Source organism: Dipodomys spectabilis, unplaced genomic scaffold, assembly GCF_019054845.1.
Source record: "Dipodomys spectabilis isolate Male_0828 unplaced genomic scaffold, ASM1905484v1 ptg000511l, whole genome shotgun sequence".
In the NCBI taxonomy this organism is placed as follows: Eukaryota; Metazoa; Chordata; class Mammalia; order Rodentia; family Heteromyidae; genus Dipodomys; species Dipodomys spectabilis.
In genome coordinates, this window is record NW_024871188.1 from 1,097,769 (window position 1) to 1,114,305 (window position 16,537).

General features: G+C 57.4%; 1 protein-coding gene across 1 annotated transcript; it reads right to left on the reverse strand.

The window, feature by feature from the left end:
* Nucleotides 1-7,426: 7,426 nt before the first annotated feature.
* Nucleotides 7,427-14,766, reverse strand: Slc39a3 (solute carrier family 39 member 3). The gene is made up of 3 exons (XM_042669859.1): nt 14,732-14,766; nt 12,863-13,198; nt 7,427-8,202 (listed from the first exon to the last, which is right to left on the reverse strand). Exons 2-3 carry the CDS (start codon nt 13,070-13,072, stop codon nt 7,456-7,458), a joined length of 957 nt encoding a protein of 318 aa, XP_042525793.1. The 5' UTR covers nt 13,073-13,198; nt 14,732-14,766; the 3' UTR covers nt 7,427-7,455.
* Between the last annotated feature and the right edge of the window lie 1,771 nt (nt 14,767-16,537).

A 16,537-nucleotide genomic window follows, 5' to 3' on the forward strand; every position in this document is an offset into this window, starting at 1 on the left:
GAATGGGGGGAAGGGGGACGGCCCCAGACCCCCCCTCCCCGCAAAACCTTGTACCGTCCCCTCCTCACCTCCTCCTCTGAGACGCGGGGGTCCCTGGGCAGCGCCCCGGGACATCCCAGGGTGGGGGATCCATCCATCCGTCAATCAGTGGCCGGGGGCGGGGCCTCGAGCCCCGCCCACACCCCCGGGGGCAGGGGAGAGGTCAGGGCAGCACGGCGGCTGTGGGTCCTGCTCCAAGCGGGCACTAGTGGGAACCCGGGCGGACACAGCTTCAAAGAGGGCTTTATCTCCTTGTGCCAGGTGTGTGTGTGTGTGTACACGCACGGGCCACCCCGGTCCTGGGGCTTGCACTCAGACCCTGGGCCCTGTCCCTGAGATCTTCTGCCCAAGGCTAGCGCTTTACCACTTGAGCCACAGCTCCACACCAGCTTTTTGTTGGTTAATTGGAGATAAACGTCGCACCGATTTCCCTGCCTGGGCTGGCTTTGACTCTCAGTCCCCAGATCTCAGCCTCCGGGGTAGCCAGGATTACAGGTGTGAGCCCCTGGAGCCTGGCTTCTCGTTTTGAGAGTCTCTTTAGATAGCCCAGGCTGGCCTCACACTCACGGTCCTCCTGACGGTGGGGATTACAGGCGGGTGCTACGATGCCTGGTTTGGAATAAACATTTCTCTTTGGGATGCACCTGCTTGTGTGACTCTGTGTCAGAGGTAAAGATGACAAGAAGCCATGCCCCCTCGCCTCCCTCCTGAAGACCAGGAGGTGGATGGCCTATCTTGACCTCGTCTAGGCAGAGTCACAGGAAAGACTGGACGTGGAGGTCCAGCAGGCCACTGGGGGGGGGGGGGGGGAGTGAGGCAGTCCACGGCTACTGTGAATTATACTTTCCTAGGAAATCTTGAGGCCCCTCAGGAGCCACGAGAGGGGCTTTTCAGAGCCTTGGGTGGCCAGAAGCTCGTGAGGGAGGTGGTGAGCTCCCATTGTGGGGTGTGGGAACCCCGGCTCTCAGCTCCTTGATTCCCACTGTCCAGCTTCTATGGCTTTGGCTGAGATGTGTATGGGGGGCACCATTCCTGCTTGCTTAGAGACCTGGCCGTGCCCCCCAAGTGTACCATCTTCCCTCCTGCTGGGGCCCTGGGACCCAGACGTGCCACTGTGTCTCTGTCTCCCTGACTCAGCCCAGCCTGGCCTCCTGGCATCCAACGCTCACTCTTGACCACGACCTTTTGTGCTCCAACGCTCTCATGGCTTCCACTGCCGCCTGGGGTCCCAGATGGTGACCCAGCCCCCCAGCCTTCATCTCTCAGCCACAGGAGCCCCGTGGGCACACAGAGCTCCTTTGGTCCAATGCTGTGCATGAGAAGCACACCACGGAGCCTCAGTTTCCCCGCCTGTAACAGGCTCGGGTTGCACCTTGTGGTTTCTTGTGTCCAGTGTACCCGATGCCCACCTGCATGGGGCTGCTGTGCACAGGGCACAGGGCGCTGGCCGCCCCGGGCGCTGGCTCGTCTCCTGTGCACCGCGGGCCCTGGGTTGGGCTCTGCTTCCTCGGGTGCCACCCAGGCCGGGCAGGCTGACTCATGCGTAGGAAGAGTGGGCAGAGCAGCAGCTCCGAGCTCCTTCTTGCTATTTATAGTTTGCCAGGCCAGGCTCCAGCCTCCGAGCCAGCGGAGGACAGGCCTCTGCCCCTCCTCGCTCTGCCTCCCGAACCAGGATGGACACAGGCTCAGTCCACGGCTGGCTGGTGGACAGAGCCACCCGGACACAGGGATGGTGTGACTCAAGACATTGGGGAGGCTGAGCAGCCAGCACTGGAATCTGGGGGTCCCCCGAGCCTCCCCCACAGAAGCCCTCACACCCTACTCTCCCTTTGGGGGAGTCTCTGAGAACTCTGGGCAGGGAGAGAAACCCCCTTTGGTCTCCCCAGCCCCTCCAGTATCCCGACATGCTCAACACCCATGCTAACTCCTCACAGTGAACCCCACGAGAGCTCTTGCACACACGGAGGCCCACTGAGGGGCCACTGGTTCTTCTTTCATCAAAACTGAGGGCCAGAGAGGGTAAGTGACTTGGTCAAGGTGGCACAGCGAAGAAGAGGCAGGGCCTCAACTAGAAACCCCTCCTTCCTGTCACCGCTAGAGGCCCTCTCTCAGGGGTCTTAGATTACAGACCCTCCTACAGCTATTTATCCCAAAGCTCTTCTTCTGGCCCGGCAGCCCTGTGGGACCTCCTCACACCCAGTTCCACCCACGGGGCGGGAAGGGACACCCCTCATACTCCATTCCCTTCTGGGTTCCTTGGATTAACGCAGCCATGTGGGCAGAGGCTTCCTGTGACTTTGGGAGAGGCCATCACAGGCCTGTTTGGCCCGCAAAGATTGCCGATGCTTTTTGTTTTTAAGTTTGGCATTGGTATTTTAAAATAAGGAGATCATTTGTCAACATCCAACTTGTCTTTCAAAATGACTAGGTTCGCTGGGCGCCAGTGGCTGGTGCCTGTCATCCTAGCTACTCAGGAGGCTGAGATCTGAGGATCGTGGTTCAAAGCCCACCCAGGCAGGAAAGTCCGTGAGCCTTATCACCAATAAACCACTGGAAAACCAGAAGTGGTGCTGTGGCTCAAGTGGCAGGCCCAGAGTTCTTACTACACATTAATACAAACAACAACAAAAAGCACAAAAATAGGGTCAAGCGCTGGTGGCTCACACCTGTCATCCTAGCTACTCAGGAGCCTGAGATCTGAGGATCTCAGTTCAAAGCCAGCCCAGGCAAGAAAGTCCATGAGATTCATCTCTAATCAACCACCAAAAAGTCCGAAGTGGTGCTCAGGAAAATTGGTCAGGGACAGCATGCAGGCCCTGAGTTCAAACCCCACGACTAACAAAAAACAAAAGAAAAGGCTTTAGTCAGATGTGGTGGTACACAACTGTATTCCCAGCTCTTGGGAAGTGGGAGCAGGAAGTTTGTGAGTTTGAGGCTGGCCTGAGTCATAGAGTGAAACCCCATTCCAAAACATCAAATAGGCTGGGAAGGTGGCTCAGTGGTAGAGAGAGTGCTTGCCTTGCATGCATGAGGCCCTGGGTTTGATTCCTCAGCACCACATAAACAGAAAAAGCTAGAAGTGGCGCTGTGGCTCAAGTGGTAGAGCACTAGCCTTGAGCTGAAGAGCTGAGGGACAGCGCCTAGGATCAGAGTTCAAGCCCCACTACCAACGCCCGCCCCCCCACCCCCCACAAAAACAAAAGCACCAAATAGGGTTGGGTGCCAGTGGCTCAGTCCTGTAATCCTAGCTACTCAAGAGGCTGAGACTTAAGAATTGCAGTTCAAAGCCAGGTCAGACAGAAAAGTCTATGAGAATCTTATCTCCAATTAACCACCAAAAAGCCAGAAGTGGGGCTGCAGTTCAAGTGGTAGAGCACCAACCTTAAGTGAAAACTCAGGGACAGTGCCTAGCCCCTAAGTTCAAGACTCAGGACTGGCATCAAAACAACCCACCAAATAGCATCTCCAACCCCTCCTGGCATCTCCAGGAGCTGGCAGGACAGCAAGAAAGACATGTCCTCCCCCCCTCCCACACACAGCTCAGTACACACAAGGGGTGCGGGCAATGACCGAAGCTCCTATCACTGGCAGGCTAACAACTAACTCTGATACTTGCGTCTCCTTACAGAGAACCCAGCCATTTTGAGTATCACCAGGAAAGGTCTGGACATGAGCGACCGTTACGATGGTGCTGTTCCTGCCTCGGACTGGGTGGAGGCCGGAGACCCTGCTCAGCACACGGCAGGACCACGATGCCCACAGGGCCTGCTGCCGTGCCCCGTGGCCAGCGGAGGCCCTGAAGTGAAGGCAGTGAGGTCACACTCCGCAGCCCAATAGAGCTGGCACTTCCTGGGAGCCTGGAGAGATCTGAACTCTAGACCACTGCCTGGAGCCAAGGAAGCTGCTTGGGCTGCTATGTTCACAGCACTGAGGTGACAGGTCATGTGTCTAAAGGCCACCTGGTCTGACTGGGCGACAGGGACCCTTTCTTCCCCCTTGGCGATCTAGCCTCCTGGCACGTGATCCTCGTGTGCTCTGAGTCTTCAGAGCCCAGCCTCTGGCTTGCAGCAACCACCCCAGGAGGACAGGACTGCCTGCAGCCTGGCTCAGAGGGACCAGAATGGCTGAGAAGTATGAACAGGAAAGCCGTGGTGAGGGCCCCCGAGGAAGGCAGGGCAGAGGGAGGGGAGGCCACCCATCCCCCCCCCCCCCCCCCCCCCCCCCGCTTCTCTGGGCCCCAAGAGGCTCAGTCTGCAGGGAGCTGGGAGCAGGAGCTGCCTTGTGCCATCCCTACCCACCCACGCTAATAACTTGTGCACAAACATGGCACAACACGAGCCAGACACGCCGTCATTATCTCCCCTCACCCGCCCCACTGGCCCCGCCCCCCACGGTAATTCCCACCAGGCGCACACTGAGGGGGACCCACTGCACCCCGGGGGCTCCCTCAGTCACAGAAGCCTAGACAGGGTTCAGGGCTCCCGGGTGGGGGCGGGGGTGGTGGTGGCAGTTACCTCAACTGAGAGTCACAGTCAATAAAGGACCTCCGCAAAGGAGCCCCCTCATTTTCCGGGTTTTGAAACTGCACAGATGCAGCTGCCTTCCATGGCCGATTGCAGCGTGACCCCAGTTTTTTGTTTGTTTGTTGCTGGTCCTAGGGCTTGAACTCAGCTTGCGCTCTGTCTCTGAGCCTTTTTTTTTTTTTTTTTTGCTGGTCGTGGGGCCTCAACTCTGGGCCTGGGCGCTGTCCCTCAGCTCTACTTCCGGCTTTTTCTGCTTGTTGTGCTAAGGAATTGAACCCAGGTCCTCATGCAATGCAAGGCAGGCACTCTACCACTGAGCCACCTTCCCAGCCCCTCTGGCTTTTTTCTAAGTAGTTTATATTAGAATTAAGAGTCTCAGGGACTTTCCTGCCCAGCTGGCCTCGAACTTTGATCCTCATATCTCAGCCTCCCGAGTAGTTAGGGTAACAGATGTGAGCCACCAGCACCCAGCTTGTGATTTCAGTGTTATCCAAGTTAGTCACTGGGACCAGGTACATGCCATTAGAGAGGGTGCTAAGACCTCGAGGAGACCCTGGCCTAAGGATCTCCCAGCTTGCAACCCCAGCTACTTAGGAGGAGGAGGGCAGGAGGATCATAATTGGAGGCTAGGCTGGGCAAAAAGTTTGAAAGACACCGCCCCCCCATCTCAAACAGTAAAAGCTGGGTTCACTGATCCACAGCTGTCATCCCAGGTATGCAGGCCTAGGTAAGAAGATTGTGGCCCAGGCTGACATAGACAAACGTTTGGCCCTAAATGAAAAATAAGCCCAAGGGGCTGGTAGCATGGATCAGCTGGCACAGCATCTGGCTAAGAAGTTCAAGGAGGCTCTGAATTGAAAGCCCGGATGTGGACCTGTCAGGGATCAGGCTTTGCTCTTCCTGTCTCCATTTCACTTGTCACCCCCAGCACAGCAACGTGTGCATCCCTTTATCAGAGTGGAGGAGCTGAGAGACCCATCACCACCTCCCCGAGGCCCCCAGAGGCACAGAGCCCAGGGCTGACCACAGCCCACAGGAGGGGTCAGCCCAGGGACAGGACCTTGCTGGTCAGGGGCAGAGGGTGGCAGGTGAGCAGGCAGGTCGCATGGTCATGGCCTGAGCAGCCTTGCTAGGCTTTAGGGCAGAGAGACCTGAAGCAAAGCGGCGGCAGGTGGGCTGTGGGCTGCGGAACCTTTACGCAGCTGTGCCGGGGCCCTGAGGAGGCAGCGGGCCCAAGGGTGCACAGGTGGCCAGTGTGACGGGGCTTGGGGTACCTCTGCAGCAAGCTCTTGCAGACAGGTCTACAAGCTTTCTGGTGTCCCCGGGACCATGCCAAAGGGCTGGCAGATGGCCAGTTACATTGTACTTTTGGCATTTCAGCAGTAGAGGGAGATGCCTTCCCACACCTACCAGCCCAGTCCTCCCTGGATGCCTCCTCTGTGCGGGCAGCAGCTCTCCAGGGCGGATGACCCTGAACCAGGATGGGAGGAGGCTCACGGGAGACCCTCCCATAGGAACAGGTGGGGGCCCTCCTGGGGGAGGGGCGGTAACACACCCCCAGTGCCCAGAGGTGGGGTTGAAATCTCCTTTATTTACAAGTGTTCAGGCACTCGCCCTGGCTTCCGGAAGTTCTTCCGGGGGGGACCAAAGGGAGAGCTGAGGTCATTTCCAAGTTCATGTGTCCCGAAGCTTGGTGGCCCACCTGGCCTTGGACAGAGTGCAGAGGCCAGGCAGATGGGGTCAGCCCCTGGTGGACAGGGCAGTGGGTGGCCCAGTGCCAGGCACAGGAAAGAAGTCCTGTGTGGAGGAGGGAGCAGCGTGGACACCTGAGAGACAAGGTGGCCTCAGTGGCCAGGACTGTAGTCCAGGCCCGGGCTCCAGGTGACAGCGGGGCAGTAAAGGCCGTGAGAACCTGCCGAGGCTATGGTGGATCGGAGCTGGGCGCAGCAAATTCCCAGGGCGAGACACAGCTTGGTGGCCCCTGGGTTCCAGAGGCTGGCTGGGGTTGCTCAGCGACAGGTCGGGTGGCAGGGTTGCTGTGGCACCAGGCTGGTCCTCCAGGCCCACTGGGGCCTCCGCCTCCCGCTGGGCTGCACCCCGGGGTGAAGCAGTCTCTGGGTGACGAGGGGCCGCCCCCTGGCCTGCTCCAAGTCCTGCATGAGGAGGCCCTGGGAGGCAGTGCTGAGCAACTACAAGGGTGTTGACCCCAGGCCAGGCCCCGGGCCCCACGCCCCAGAAGAAGTGGGGGCGGGGAGAAGAGGGACTCTATGGAGGGCTCAGGGAACACGAATGCCCCGAGCGGGGAGTGGGGAGTGGGGTTCACGTGTGTCTCTGGAGGGAGACCCTCCCAAGGCGGGAGGCTCAGAGCCCTCTAATTATGAAATGGATGCCCCATAGTGGGGCTGCGCTGCAGTGGCACAAACCTCCCGTGACCCCCCAGGTCTAGAGTGCTGGAGGTGGGCAGCGTCTCAGCACACAGGGCTGGAGGACCCAGGCCTGGGGGGGGGGGGGGGGTGCGTGGCCGGGCCCAGCGGCCTCCCGTGGTTCTGACGGTGGCCGCTGGGACTCGGGCGCACGCTGGGCCTGCTGCTCCTGTCCTTGTCCGTGGCTGGGGAGGAGGTGGGGGGGTCCTGGGTTGATGGTACCTGGCCGCCCGCCCCCCCCCCTTGGTGAGCGGCTGCCACGGCCATATGGCTTTGGTAAATTTCCTTGAAAAAGAGTCTTTTGGAAGCGGCGTCAGCGCTCCGAGGCGAGCTCGGGGTGTAGGGCCAGGCCGAGGCCCGGGGTCCTGGGAGCCCCTGGTCCAGCGGGGCCCGAGGATGAGGGGGGGCGGGGGGGGGGGGTGCAGGGGAGGGGCCGGCACCCCGTGGCCGCAGGCGCCGCGGCGTCGCCGTCACCACTTGAGGAAGACCATGCCCGCCAGCACGGCGTAGCCCAGCACCAGGAAGAGCACCTTGAGCAGCCGGTCGTTCTTGTCCTCCAGCTCCTTGGCCAGGATCTCCAGGAAGGTGACGAAGAGGAAGGTGCCGCCCGCCAGGCCCTGCAGCAGCGCGGACGCCACGCTGCCCGGCACGCCGCGCGCGCTCTCGATGCCCAGGCCCAGCGCGATGCCCAGCGGGATGGTGGCGCTCACGGCGGCCGCCAGCTTGGCCGCGTCCCGCAGGGGCACGGCGCTGCGGGCCATGCTGATGCCCAGCGCCACGGCCACCAGCGTCTCGTGGACGGCCACGCCGACGAACAGGCCCACCACGCGCTCGCCCTCCTCCTGCAGGCCCAGCGTCAGGCCCTCGAACACCGAGTGCGCCGCCAGGGCGAACACCAGGCCCAGCAGCCGCAGCGGGCCGGGCCGCGCCAGCTCCTGCAGCCGCAGGCCGCCGTGCGCGTGCGCGTGCGCGTGCCCGCGCGGCTCCGCGAAGAGCGCCCGCCCGCCCGCGCCCGCGCCCGCGCCCTCGTACTCAGAGTCGCTGCCCGCGTCCGAGCCCGCGTTGAAGGTCTCCAGGTCGATGAAGGACGGCCGCTCCCGGCGGAAGGTCAGCACCAGCTGCTCCACGAAGACCGTCAGGAAGAAGCCCAGAAGCATGAGCGTCTCGGCCAGCGGGTAATCGGTGCTGATGTGGCCCAGACTCAGCACCTGCCGGAGCTGCAGGGGAACAGGCCGGGGACAGGCCATCAGCAGGGCCGGTGAGGCGCATCTGCACACCGGCCCAAGGCCGCAAGATGAGGGCCCAGCATGGGCCACCAGGCCTGTAATCCCAGTTACTTGGGAGGCTGGCTATCAGGAGGATCACTGTCCAAAGCCAGCCCAGAGCCAAAGGTGAGAGACCCCATCTCAACCACTAAGTCAGGTGTGATAGCTTGTGTCCATGATCGCAGTTATGCTGGAGGCATAGGGAGGAGGATGGTAGACCCAGCCTGGTCCAAGCAAAAAAGACCCTACCTGAAAAGTAAAGCAAAAGGCTTGGAGGGGGTGTGTGGCTCCACGGGTAGCACTTCTCCCTAGCAAATGCAAGGCCCTGAGTTCAAACCCAAGTACTGCCCAAAACCAAGACGGATACCAAACCAAAGATCCTATTGCTGGCACATCAAAAGGCCCCCACGAGGTAAGGCCACCTGGAACTACAGAACACGGCAGCATTTGAAAGGGCTCAGCTATAGTAATTGTCGTCCATCTCCCTCCCCCAAATCATATATTGCAGCCTCCTATCTCCTAGTATGTCAATGCGGACACAGCTGCAGCGGGGGCCTATACAGAGGGGTCTGTAAAGGACTGACGGCTTGAACAATGAAGGGCCTGCCCAGAAGACACACAGAGAGGCAGGGAGGCCAGGCCTCAGCAGCACCTGAGAGCAGGCAGTGGCCACACCTGGCACCCTGGCACCTGGCACGAGGAGCAAGAGTTCCAGGCCAGTCTGGCTGCATGGAAGACCCATCTCAAAATCACAAAATAAAAACATATAAATCCCAGCTACTCAGGAGGCTGAGATCTGAGGATCGAGGTTCAAAGCCAGCCCAGGCAGGAATGTCCAATTAATCACCAGAAAACTGGAGGTGGTGCTGTGGCTCAAGTGGTCAAGTGATAGAATGCTAGCCTTGATCTGAAGAGCTCAAGGACAGGGCCAGGCCCAGAGTTCAAGCCCCATGACCGGAAAAAAAAAAAAAAAAATGCCGAGCGTCGGTGGCTCACGCCTGTGATCATAGCTATTCAGCATGCTGAGATCTGAGGATCATGGTTCAAAGCCAGCCCAGGCAAGGAAACTCCATCAGACTCTTATCTCCAATAAATCACTAGAAAACCGGAAGTGGTGCTGTGGCTCAAGCTGTAGAGTGCTTGCCTTGAGCTGAAGAGCACAGGGAAAATGCCCAGGCCTAGAGTTCAAGCCACATGACTGACAAAAGAAAAAGAAAAAGGAAACATAAAAAAATAAAAAAGGCTGCTGGGCGCCGGTGGCTCACGCCTGTAATCGTAGCTACTCAGGAGGCTGAGATCTGAGGATCGCGGTTCAAAGCCAGCCCGGGCAGGAGAGACCGTGAGACTCTTGTCTCCAATAAACCACCAGAAAGCCGGAAGTGGCGCTGTAGCTCAAGTGGTAGAGCGCTTGCCTTGAGCTGAAGAGCTGAGGGACAGCGCTCAGGCCCAGAGTTCAAGCCCCACGACTGACAAAAAAAAATAAAGAAGGCCAGCCAGGCACCAGTGGCTCACACTTGTAATCCCAGCTACTCAGGAGGCTGAGGTCAGAGTATTGTCTGTGAGACTCTTACCTCCCAGGCCCTGAGTTCAAACCTCTGGAGCAGTGCGTGTGTGTGCAGGTGTGTGTGCATGCACATGTGCACGCATGTGCGCACACACACGCCAGCCCAGGCCCCCATCCTGGGTGGCTGGTCCTCAGGATGGCAGTGACAGCCTGCTTGCTGCCCGTGTGGGAAGGGCTCTGCTTCCAGAACTCTCCCCCTCGCCATTATTGGGGACATGTGGAAGTGACCATGTAGCTGTTGGCATGTCTCCTGACCGGCGCCAGAGCCCTCTGAGAACTTCCCAGCGCAAGTTTGGAAGACATGGGCCTCAGGTTGTCAGCCAGTCCTGGGCATGTGGGTGGCACTGACTGAGGCCAGAACCGGCATTAAATTGATAAAATATTCTAGAAACAGAATCACCAGGCATGGCCAGCTTCGGTGTCAGAGGGCCCCTGGCCCTCGGCTTTCTGCCTAGGTGGGCCCTGGCCCTGGTCTCTCTGGGGTCTGAGGACCGGGCCACTATAGTCCCCCATGTTTTGTGAGCTGTTCCCTGCATGTCCCTTCCGCACCTGAGCCTGCATTCCAGCTCACAGTCCCCCAGGGACTTGCCATATTAGAGAAACAGACAGCACCCAACACGCACCCTTCCTGACTCCCACTTATGGCTCATCATGAGTTCACACTCACTCACACACACACGCACACACACACACACACACACGCGCACGTGCGCGCACGTGCCAATCTTAGTACTTGAACTCAGTGCCTGGGCGCTGTCCCTGAGCTCTTCTGCTCAAGGCTAGTGCTCTACCACTTGAGCCTCAGATCCACTGCCAGCTTTTTGGGGGGCTAATTGGAGATAAGAGTCTCATGGGCTTTGCTACCCAGGCTGGCTTTGAACTATGGGCCTCAGATCTCAGCCTCCTGAGTAGCTGGTGTGAGCCACCAGTGCCCAGTGGCTTTCATGACAGGCAGCAATGACACCTGGGCATCCTGAGCCCTGCAGGGTGCTGCACAGCATCCTCAATCTATTCAAGGCAGAAACCCCCAGTCATACAGCATGTCCCCTCATATCTCCTGGTGTTTGTGTCCCAGAGGCAGATGAGACCCTGGCCGCAGCACAAGGCTGTAGAGAAGCCACCACCTTTGCTTCTGGGCAGCCACCAGAGGCCCCCACAGCCTCCACTGGGGACATTGAGGCCCACAAGTGTCCTCCAAGAGGAGGACAGCAGCTTGCCTGTTAGGCCAGGCAGACCCAGGTCATTTCCACATTGATGACCTCCAAGGTCAGCTAAGTCAGGGCCTTTCATTCACACAAAATCATTCCTACCAAGTCAGGCGCTGGTGGCTCACACCTGGAATCCTAGCTACTCAGGTAGCTGATCTGAGCATCATGGTTCAAAGCCAGCCTGGGCAGGAAAGTCTATGAGACTTGGATCTCCAAAAAAACCACTCAGAAAACCAGAAGTGGGGCTGTGGCTCAAGTGGTAGAGCACTTGCCTTGAGCTGAGGAGCTCAGGGGCAGTGCCCAAGCCCAGAGTTCAAGCCCCATGACCGACAACAAGAAAAAAAGGGGGCTGGGAAGGTGGCTCAGTGGTAGAGCGCTTGCTTTGCATGCCTGAGGCCCTGGGTTCGATTCCTCAGCACCACATAAGCAAAAAAGAAAAAAGCCGGAAGTGGCACTGTGGCTCAAGTGGTAGAGCGCTAGCTTTGAGCTGAAGAGCTGAGGGACAGAGCCCAGGCCCAGAGTTCAGGCCCCACGACCAGACCCCCCCAAAAAAAAGCTAGGGTGGCAGTGGGGAGGGGCTGTAACCCAGGGGCTATATGTTGGGGCTATCCAACAACCCCCTCCAATACAAACCTAAACGTAACACAGACCTTAAAGCACAGATAACTCTCCCTTCTCTTCCTTCCTCACTGAGCCTGAGGGAAAAGGGAGGGATGGAAGGATGGCAGGCCAGAGGTGGGGAGCTCCTTCAAATGCAGACTGCAAGATGAGTCCCGCCCCCATGAAGATGACACTGCTGAAGTCTGCAATCAGTCAGGAGTCAGGCTGCCCTCAGCAGGCCCCGGCCCCTGCTTTGGGAGAAGCACCTTTTCTATTAAAGTATGCTTCCTTTCTGTTCATCTTGAGAGAATGTTGTTTTCTGAAGGATTCCTGCTTTGGTCCTTTGTTAATTATATTTTAGTTACATACATCCTTTTCCTATTTTTTTTTTTTTTTCTGTCAGTCCTGGGGGCTGTCCTCAGCTTTTCAGCTCAAGGCTAGTGCTCTACCACTTGAGCCACAGCATTACTTCTGGCTTTTTCAGCTTATGTGGTGCTGAGGAATCAAACTCAGGGCCTCAAGCACTCTACCACTGAGCCACCTTCCCAGCCCAAAGCTCCTGAATTTTAACTACATCTTGTTAATTCTTTTGCAGTTTGAGCCTGAGCCCAGCCAATGGGAGCAGAGGGGCGGAGCCTGTGGATGAGAGATAAGAAGGGAGCAGCCGGGCTGCTTCCAGTGCTTGCTTGCCTGATTGTTGGCAGATGCACACCCTTCTGCAGCAGGAGACTGTGCCTTGCTGGTTCACACTGGTGTCCTTATTCCTATGCGAGGCCCCAACATCCTGAGCTATTTTGAACACTGCCTCAAGGCTGCAATTCCTTCTACATAAGTGTTCTCACATAGCTCTGATGACAGGTATTTGACACCACACTAGCTTGTTTTGTTGAGATGGGGTCTCACTAACTTCCCTAGGCCAGCCTGGATCCCAGTCACTGCAACCTATGTCTCTTGAGTAGCCAGGATCACACACACACACCACCACCATCAGGTGCCTGCTTTCAAGACAGTCTAGTATCTGAAAGGGGACAGACTGGTCTAGACAATCACCATCCACTGGACTCCTCAGTGGTCCTGACCCAGGTCTGATGCACAGCCTGATTACCCAGCGAGGCACAGAGAGGGGCAGCAGCCAAGGTGCAGTCACACAGCAAGGCACGCTGTCCTTTCTATCACTCTGAGCATGTTAACAGGGTCAAAGACCAGAACCCCTGGTCCCCCAAGGTGCCAAGGGCCTTACCTTTTCCCGCACAGCGGGCAGCAGGGCGTTGAAGCACGTGGCAAGGAAGACACCACCGCCAAACGTGTTACAGAGGGACAGAACCTTTTTGGAGCGCTGGGCCTTCTCAAAGTCCATCTGGATGACTTTCACGGGGACCAGGGCGCCCAGCAGCATGAAGAAAAACACGCCCACCATGCAAAGGATTTTGGCTACTAATAGCTTCACCATGGTGGTGGCCTAGGATGTGCCGGTCACTGAGATGCCAAACCATGTGTAGACAGACGCAGATGTAGGTGCCACGAGGTGCTACCGCTTCCAGCCACAAGGCCGGGAGCTCATGCTTGCAAGCCGCAACTGTGAAGACCAGGATGAGTGTTAGCTGTCAGCTTTAGGGGTGGGGCTGTCCCATCACAGTGGGGACATTCATACACCTGTAATCCAAGCCACTCAGGAAGTGGAGATAGGAGGATCACTGTTTGAAGACAGCCCTGGCAAGAAAGTCCATGAGACTCTTATCTCCAATGAATCACCAAAAAAGATGCAAAGTGGAGTTGTGGGTCAAGTCACCACTCGTCTTGTGTGAAAAAAATGCTAAGAGACAGTGCCCAGGCCCTGAGTTCAAGTTCCAGTACCAGTGGATACACACAAAGCCATTGGCCATACCTATCTGTTTAAACTGTGATCCAAATTAAATGAAATTTGAAATTCTGCTTCCTGGCCATCTTTCAAAGGGTCAGTAGCAATGTAAGCCTGGTCGCAGACATATTAGGCCCGCCCAGGCACAGAGCAGGGCCCCTCCCTCCATTGTTGCAAATGGCTTCTCACGGCCCTGAAATAGAATCCCAACTCTTTCTTTTTGTGTGCTGGACTGGCTTTGAACCTTGATCCTCAGATCTCAGCCTTCTGAGTAGCTAGGATTACAAGTGTGAACCATAAGAGTCCAGCTGTGAATCCCAACTCTTCATTGAATGGCTCAGGCTTGGCATAGCTGAATTCTGCCTGACCCCAGCCTACACTCAACTTTCTCATACCACAAAAGTGCCAAACCTATTCCTACCCCAGGCCCTATGCACAGGTGGTTCTGTCCACAACACTCTTCTCCTCTGACTCCCCAAGGACGTGTCCTTCACCTTTACTTCACCGCCCCCAGCTCCTTCCCTGGCCAACTTCCATTCTAAACCATCTCCTTCTTGTCCACCAATACCAAGACCTGGCACAGAACAAATGGGCCAGCTATGCCTGTGAACCTCGTCATACAAGACTCAGTGGCCCCAAACGGAAACATTACCCTGGATCCCAAAATCATCACTGCTAATAGCAAGAACCTCAGTTCCTTCCTTATCTACGGTTCCCTACCAACCAAGCCCTCCCTCCTCTCCTTCGAACAACCACTTCCTCGCTTCAATTCAGGCCTTAGGGTTTCTGCTCAGACCTCCTGGGTGTGTGTGTGGGGGGGGGGGGGGACCTGGCCGCTTCCAGCCCCTGTCCTAGCGGTATTTTCCTTCTGTTTTGTGTTCGGGCTGGAGGAGCAGGGGGATTTACTGATCTAAAGCCGTCTGCAGCCGCCCCTCCCTCCAGGCTATGGAGTCAGAACCATCGAGGCACACAGTAGGCGCCCAATAAATACCAACGGGGTGTCTGGACGCCCCAGCCCGTACGACGGTGTTGAGGGCGGGCTGGGGGCTGGTGGGCCCGGGCCGCGGAGGAGGCGGGCCCGCTCATTCACTCATTCATTCATTCACTCGGCACTTAATTGAGCGCCTTCTGGATACCGCACGCTGCCGGACGCTGGCGCCGGGCCTCGGCTCACCGGCCAGCAGAGTCCGCCAGGCCCCTCCTCCAGGCTGCGCCCCGCCGCCCCGTCCTCACCCCCAACCGCACACGAACCTGAGCCAGGCCCCCGGCCCGCAGCAGCTGCCGCCCGCCGCCAACCGCCCGCGCGGTGCCGACCCCGCCGCCGCCGCCGCCGCCGCCGCCGCCGCCGCCGCCGCCGCCGCCGCCGCCGCCGCCGCCGCCGCCGCCGCCGCCGCCGCCGCCGCCGCGGACCCGGCGAGACCCCGGCTCAGCGCGCCGCGGCCCGCGCCCCGCCCCCCGCCGCGCCCATTGGCTGCTCCGAGCACCGCTGGCCGATACCCAAGTCTCATTGGCTTTTCTGGCTGACATTCATCCTGCGACCCCACCTCCCCACCAGCGGGAGAAAGTAGTTTCCTCCCGCGGAGCGGTGGACTCACCCACCAAGTGTCTCCGACGGGAAACATGGACCACCGAGCAATGGTTCCGGAAGGGTTTGGCTTTTTGAGCTGTCCAGGGGCGTCTGGTGCTGAATCCCGGCGGATCCGAGGGTTGGCGGGAGGGAATGGATTTCCTGAAAGAAACTGCGATTCGCGCACACCTGTAAGCCCAGCTATTCAGGAGGCGGAGATCTGGGGATCGAAGTTCGAAGCCATCTCGGACAGGAAAGTCCGTTAGACTCTTATTTTCATTAAGCAGCAAAAATCTGGAAGTGGATCCGTGCCTCAAGCCCAGAGACACCACCCAGGCCCCAAGTTCAAGCCCCAGGGAATGGTCATCCAAACCCTACAGTAACTAAACGCAGGGGGTGATCTTGGATTAAATCCTGGCTAAAAAGTATGTTTTACAGTACATGTTTAGAGAAACTAAACTAATCTGAATATGGACTATACATTTAACAAGACTATGTATCTACATTTAATATTATCTCATTTTCCAGATTTACAAATTGTAATGAGTTTATGTAATAAAATGCCCTTGATGTTAGAAGGTGCACAGTGCAGGACACCTGGAAGACACATTTTCTTTTTTTTTTTTTTGTCGGTCGTGGGGCCTGAACTCTGGGCCTGAGCGCTGTCCCTCAGCTCTTCAGCTCAAGGCAAGTGCTCTACCACTTGAGCTACAGCGCCACTTCCGGTTTTCTGGTGGTTTATTGGAGATAAGAGTCTCATGGTCTCTTCTGCCCGGGCTGGCTTTGAACCTCGATCCTCAGATCTCAGCCTCCTGAGTAGCTAGGATTACAGGCGTGAATCACCAGCGCCCGGCTTGGAAGACACATTTTCATTGCACAGAGAAATAGAATACCGTGGTGTACACACACACACACACACACACACACACACACACACAGAGAAAAAGCAAAGTCAGCAAAATGTTAATTGGTGAATGTAGGTTGGGACTGTAAGGGAATTTATTGTGCTATTCTCACGGGTTTTCAAAACTTTTTTTTTTTCTTTTTCTTTTTGCTGGATGTGGTGCCTGAACTGTGGGCCTGGGCGCTGTGCCTCAGCTCTTCTGCTCAAGGCTAGCACTCTACCACTTGAGCCACAGCGCCACTTCCGGCTTTTTTTCTTTTTGCTTATGTGGTGCTGAGGAATTGAACCCAGGGCCTCATGCATGCAAGCGCTGTACCACTGAGCCACCTTCCCAGCCCCAAACATTTATATTTTAAACACTGAAAAAGTACTATTTTACAACCAAGTCAAGAATTTTGAGGGCTGGGAAGGTGGCTCAGTGGCAGAGTGCTTGCCTTGCATGCATGAGGCCCTGGGTTCGATTCCTCAGCACCACATAAGCAGAAAAAGCTGGAAGTGGTGCTGTGGCTCAAGTGGTAGAGCGCTAGCCTTGAGCTGAAGAGCTGAGGGACAGCGCCCAGGCCCAGAGTTCAGGCCCACGAATGGA

What these genes read in the sequence shown, in the direction of transcription:
- Slc39a3 (XM_042669859.1), bottom strand. Translation starts at nt 13,072, where the DNA reads ATGGTGAAGCTATTAGTAGCCAAAATCCTTTGCATGGTGGGCGTGTTT. An exon ending in TGCCCGCTGTGCGGGAAAAG is followed by an intron (nt 8,203 to 12,862) that starts GTAAGGCCCTTG and finishes GTTCCCCTGCAG; the next exon opens with CTCCGGCAGGTGCTGAGTCT.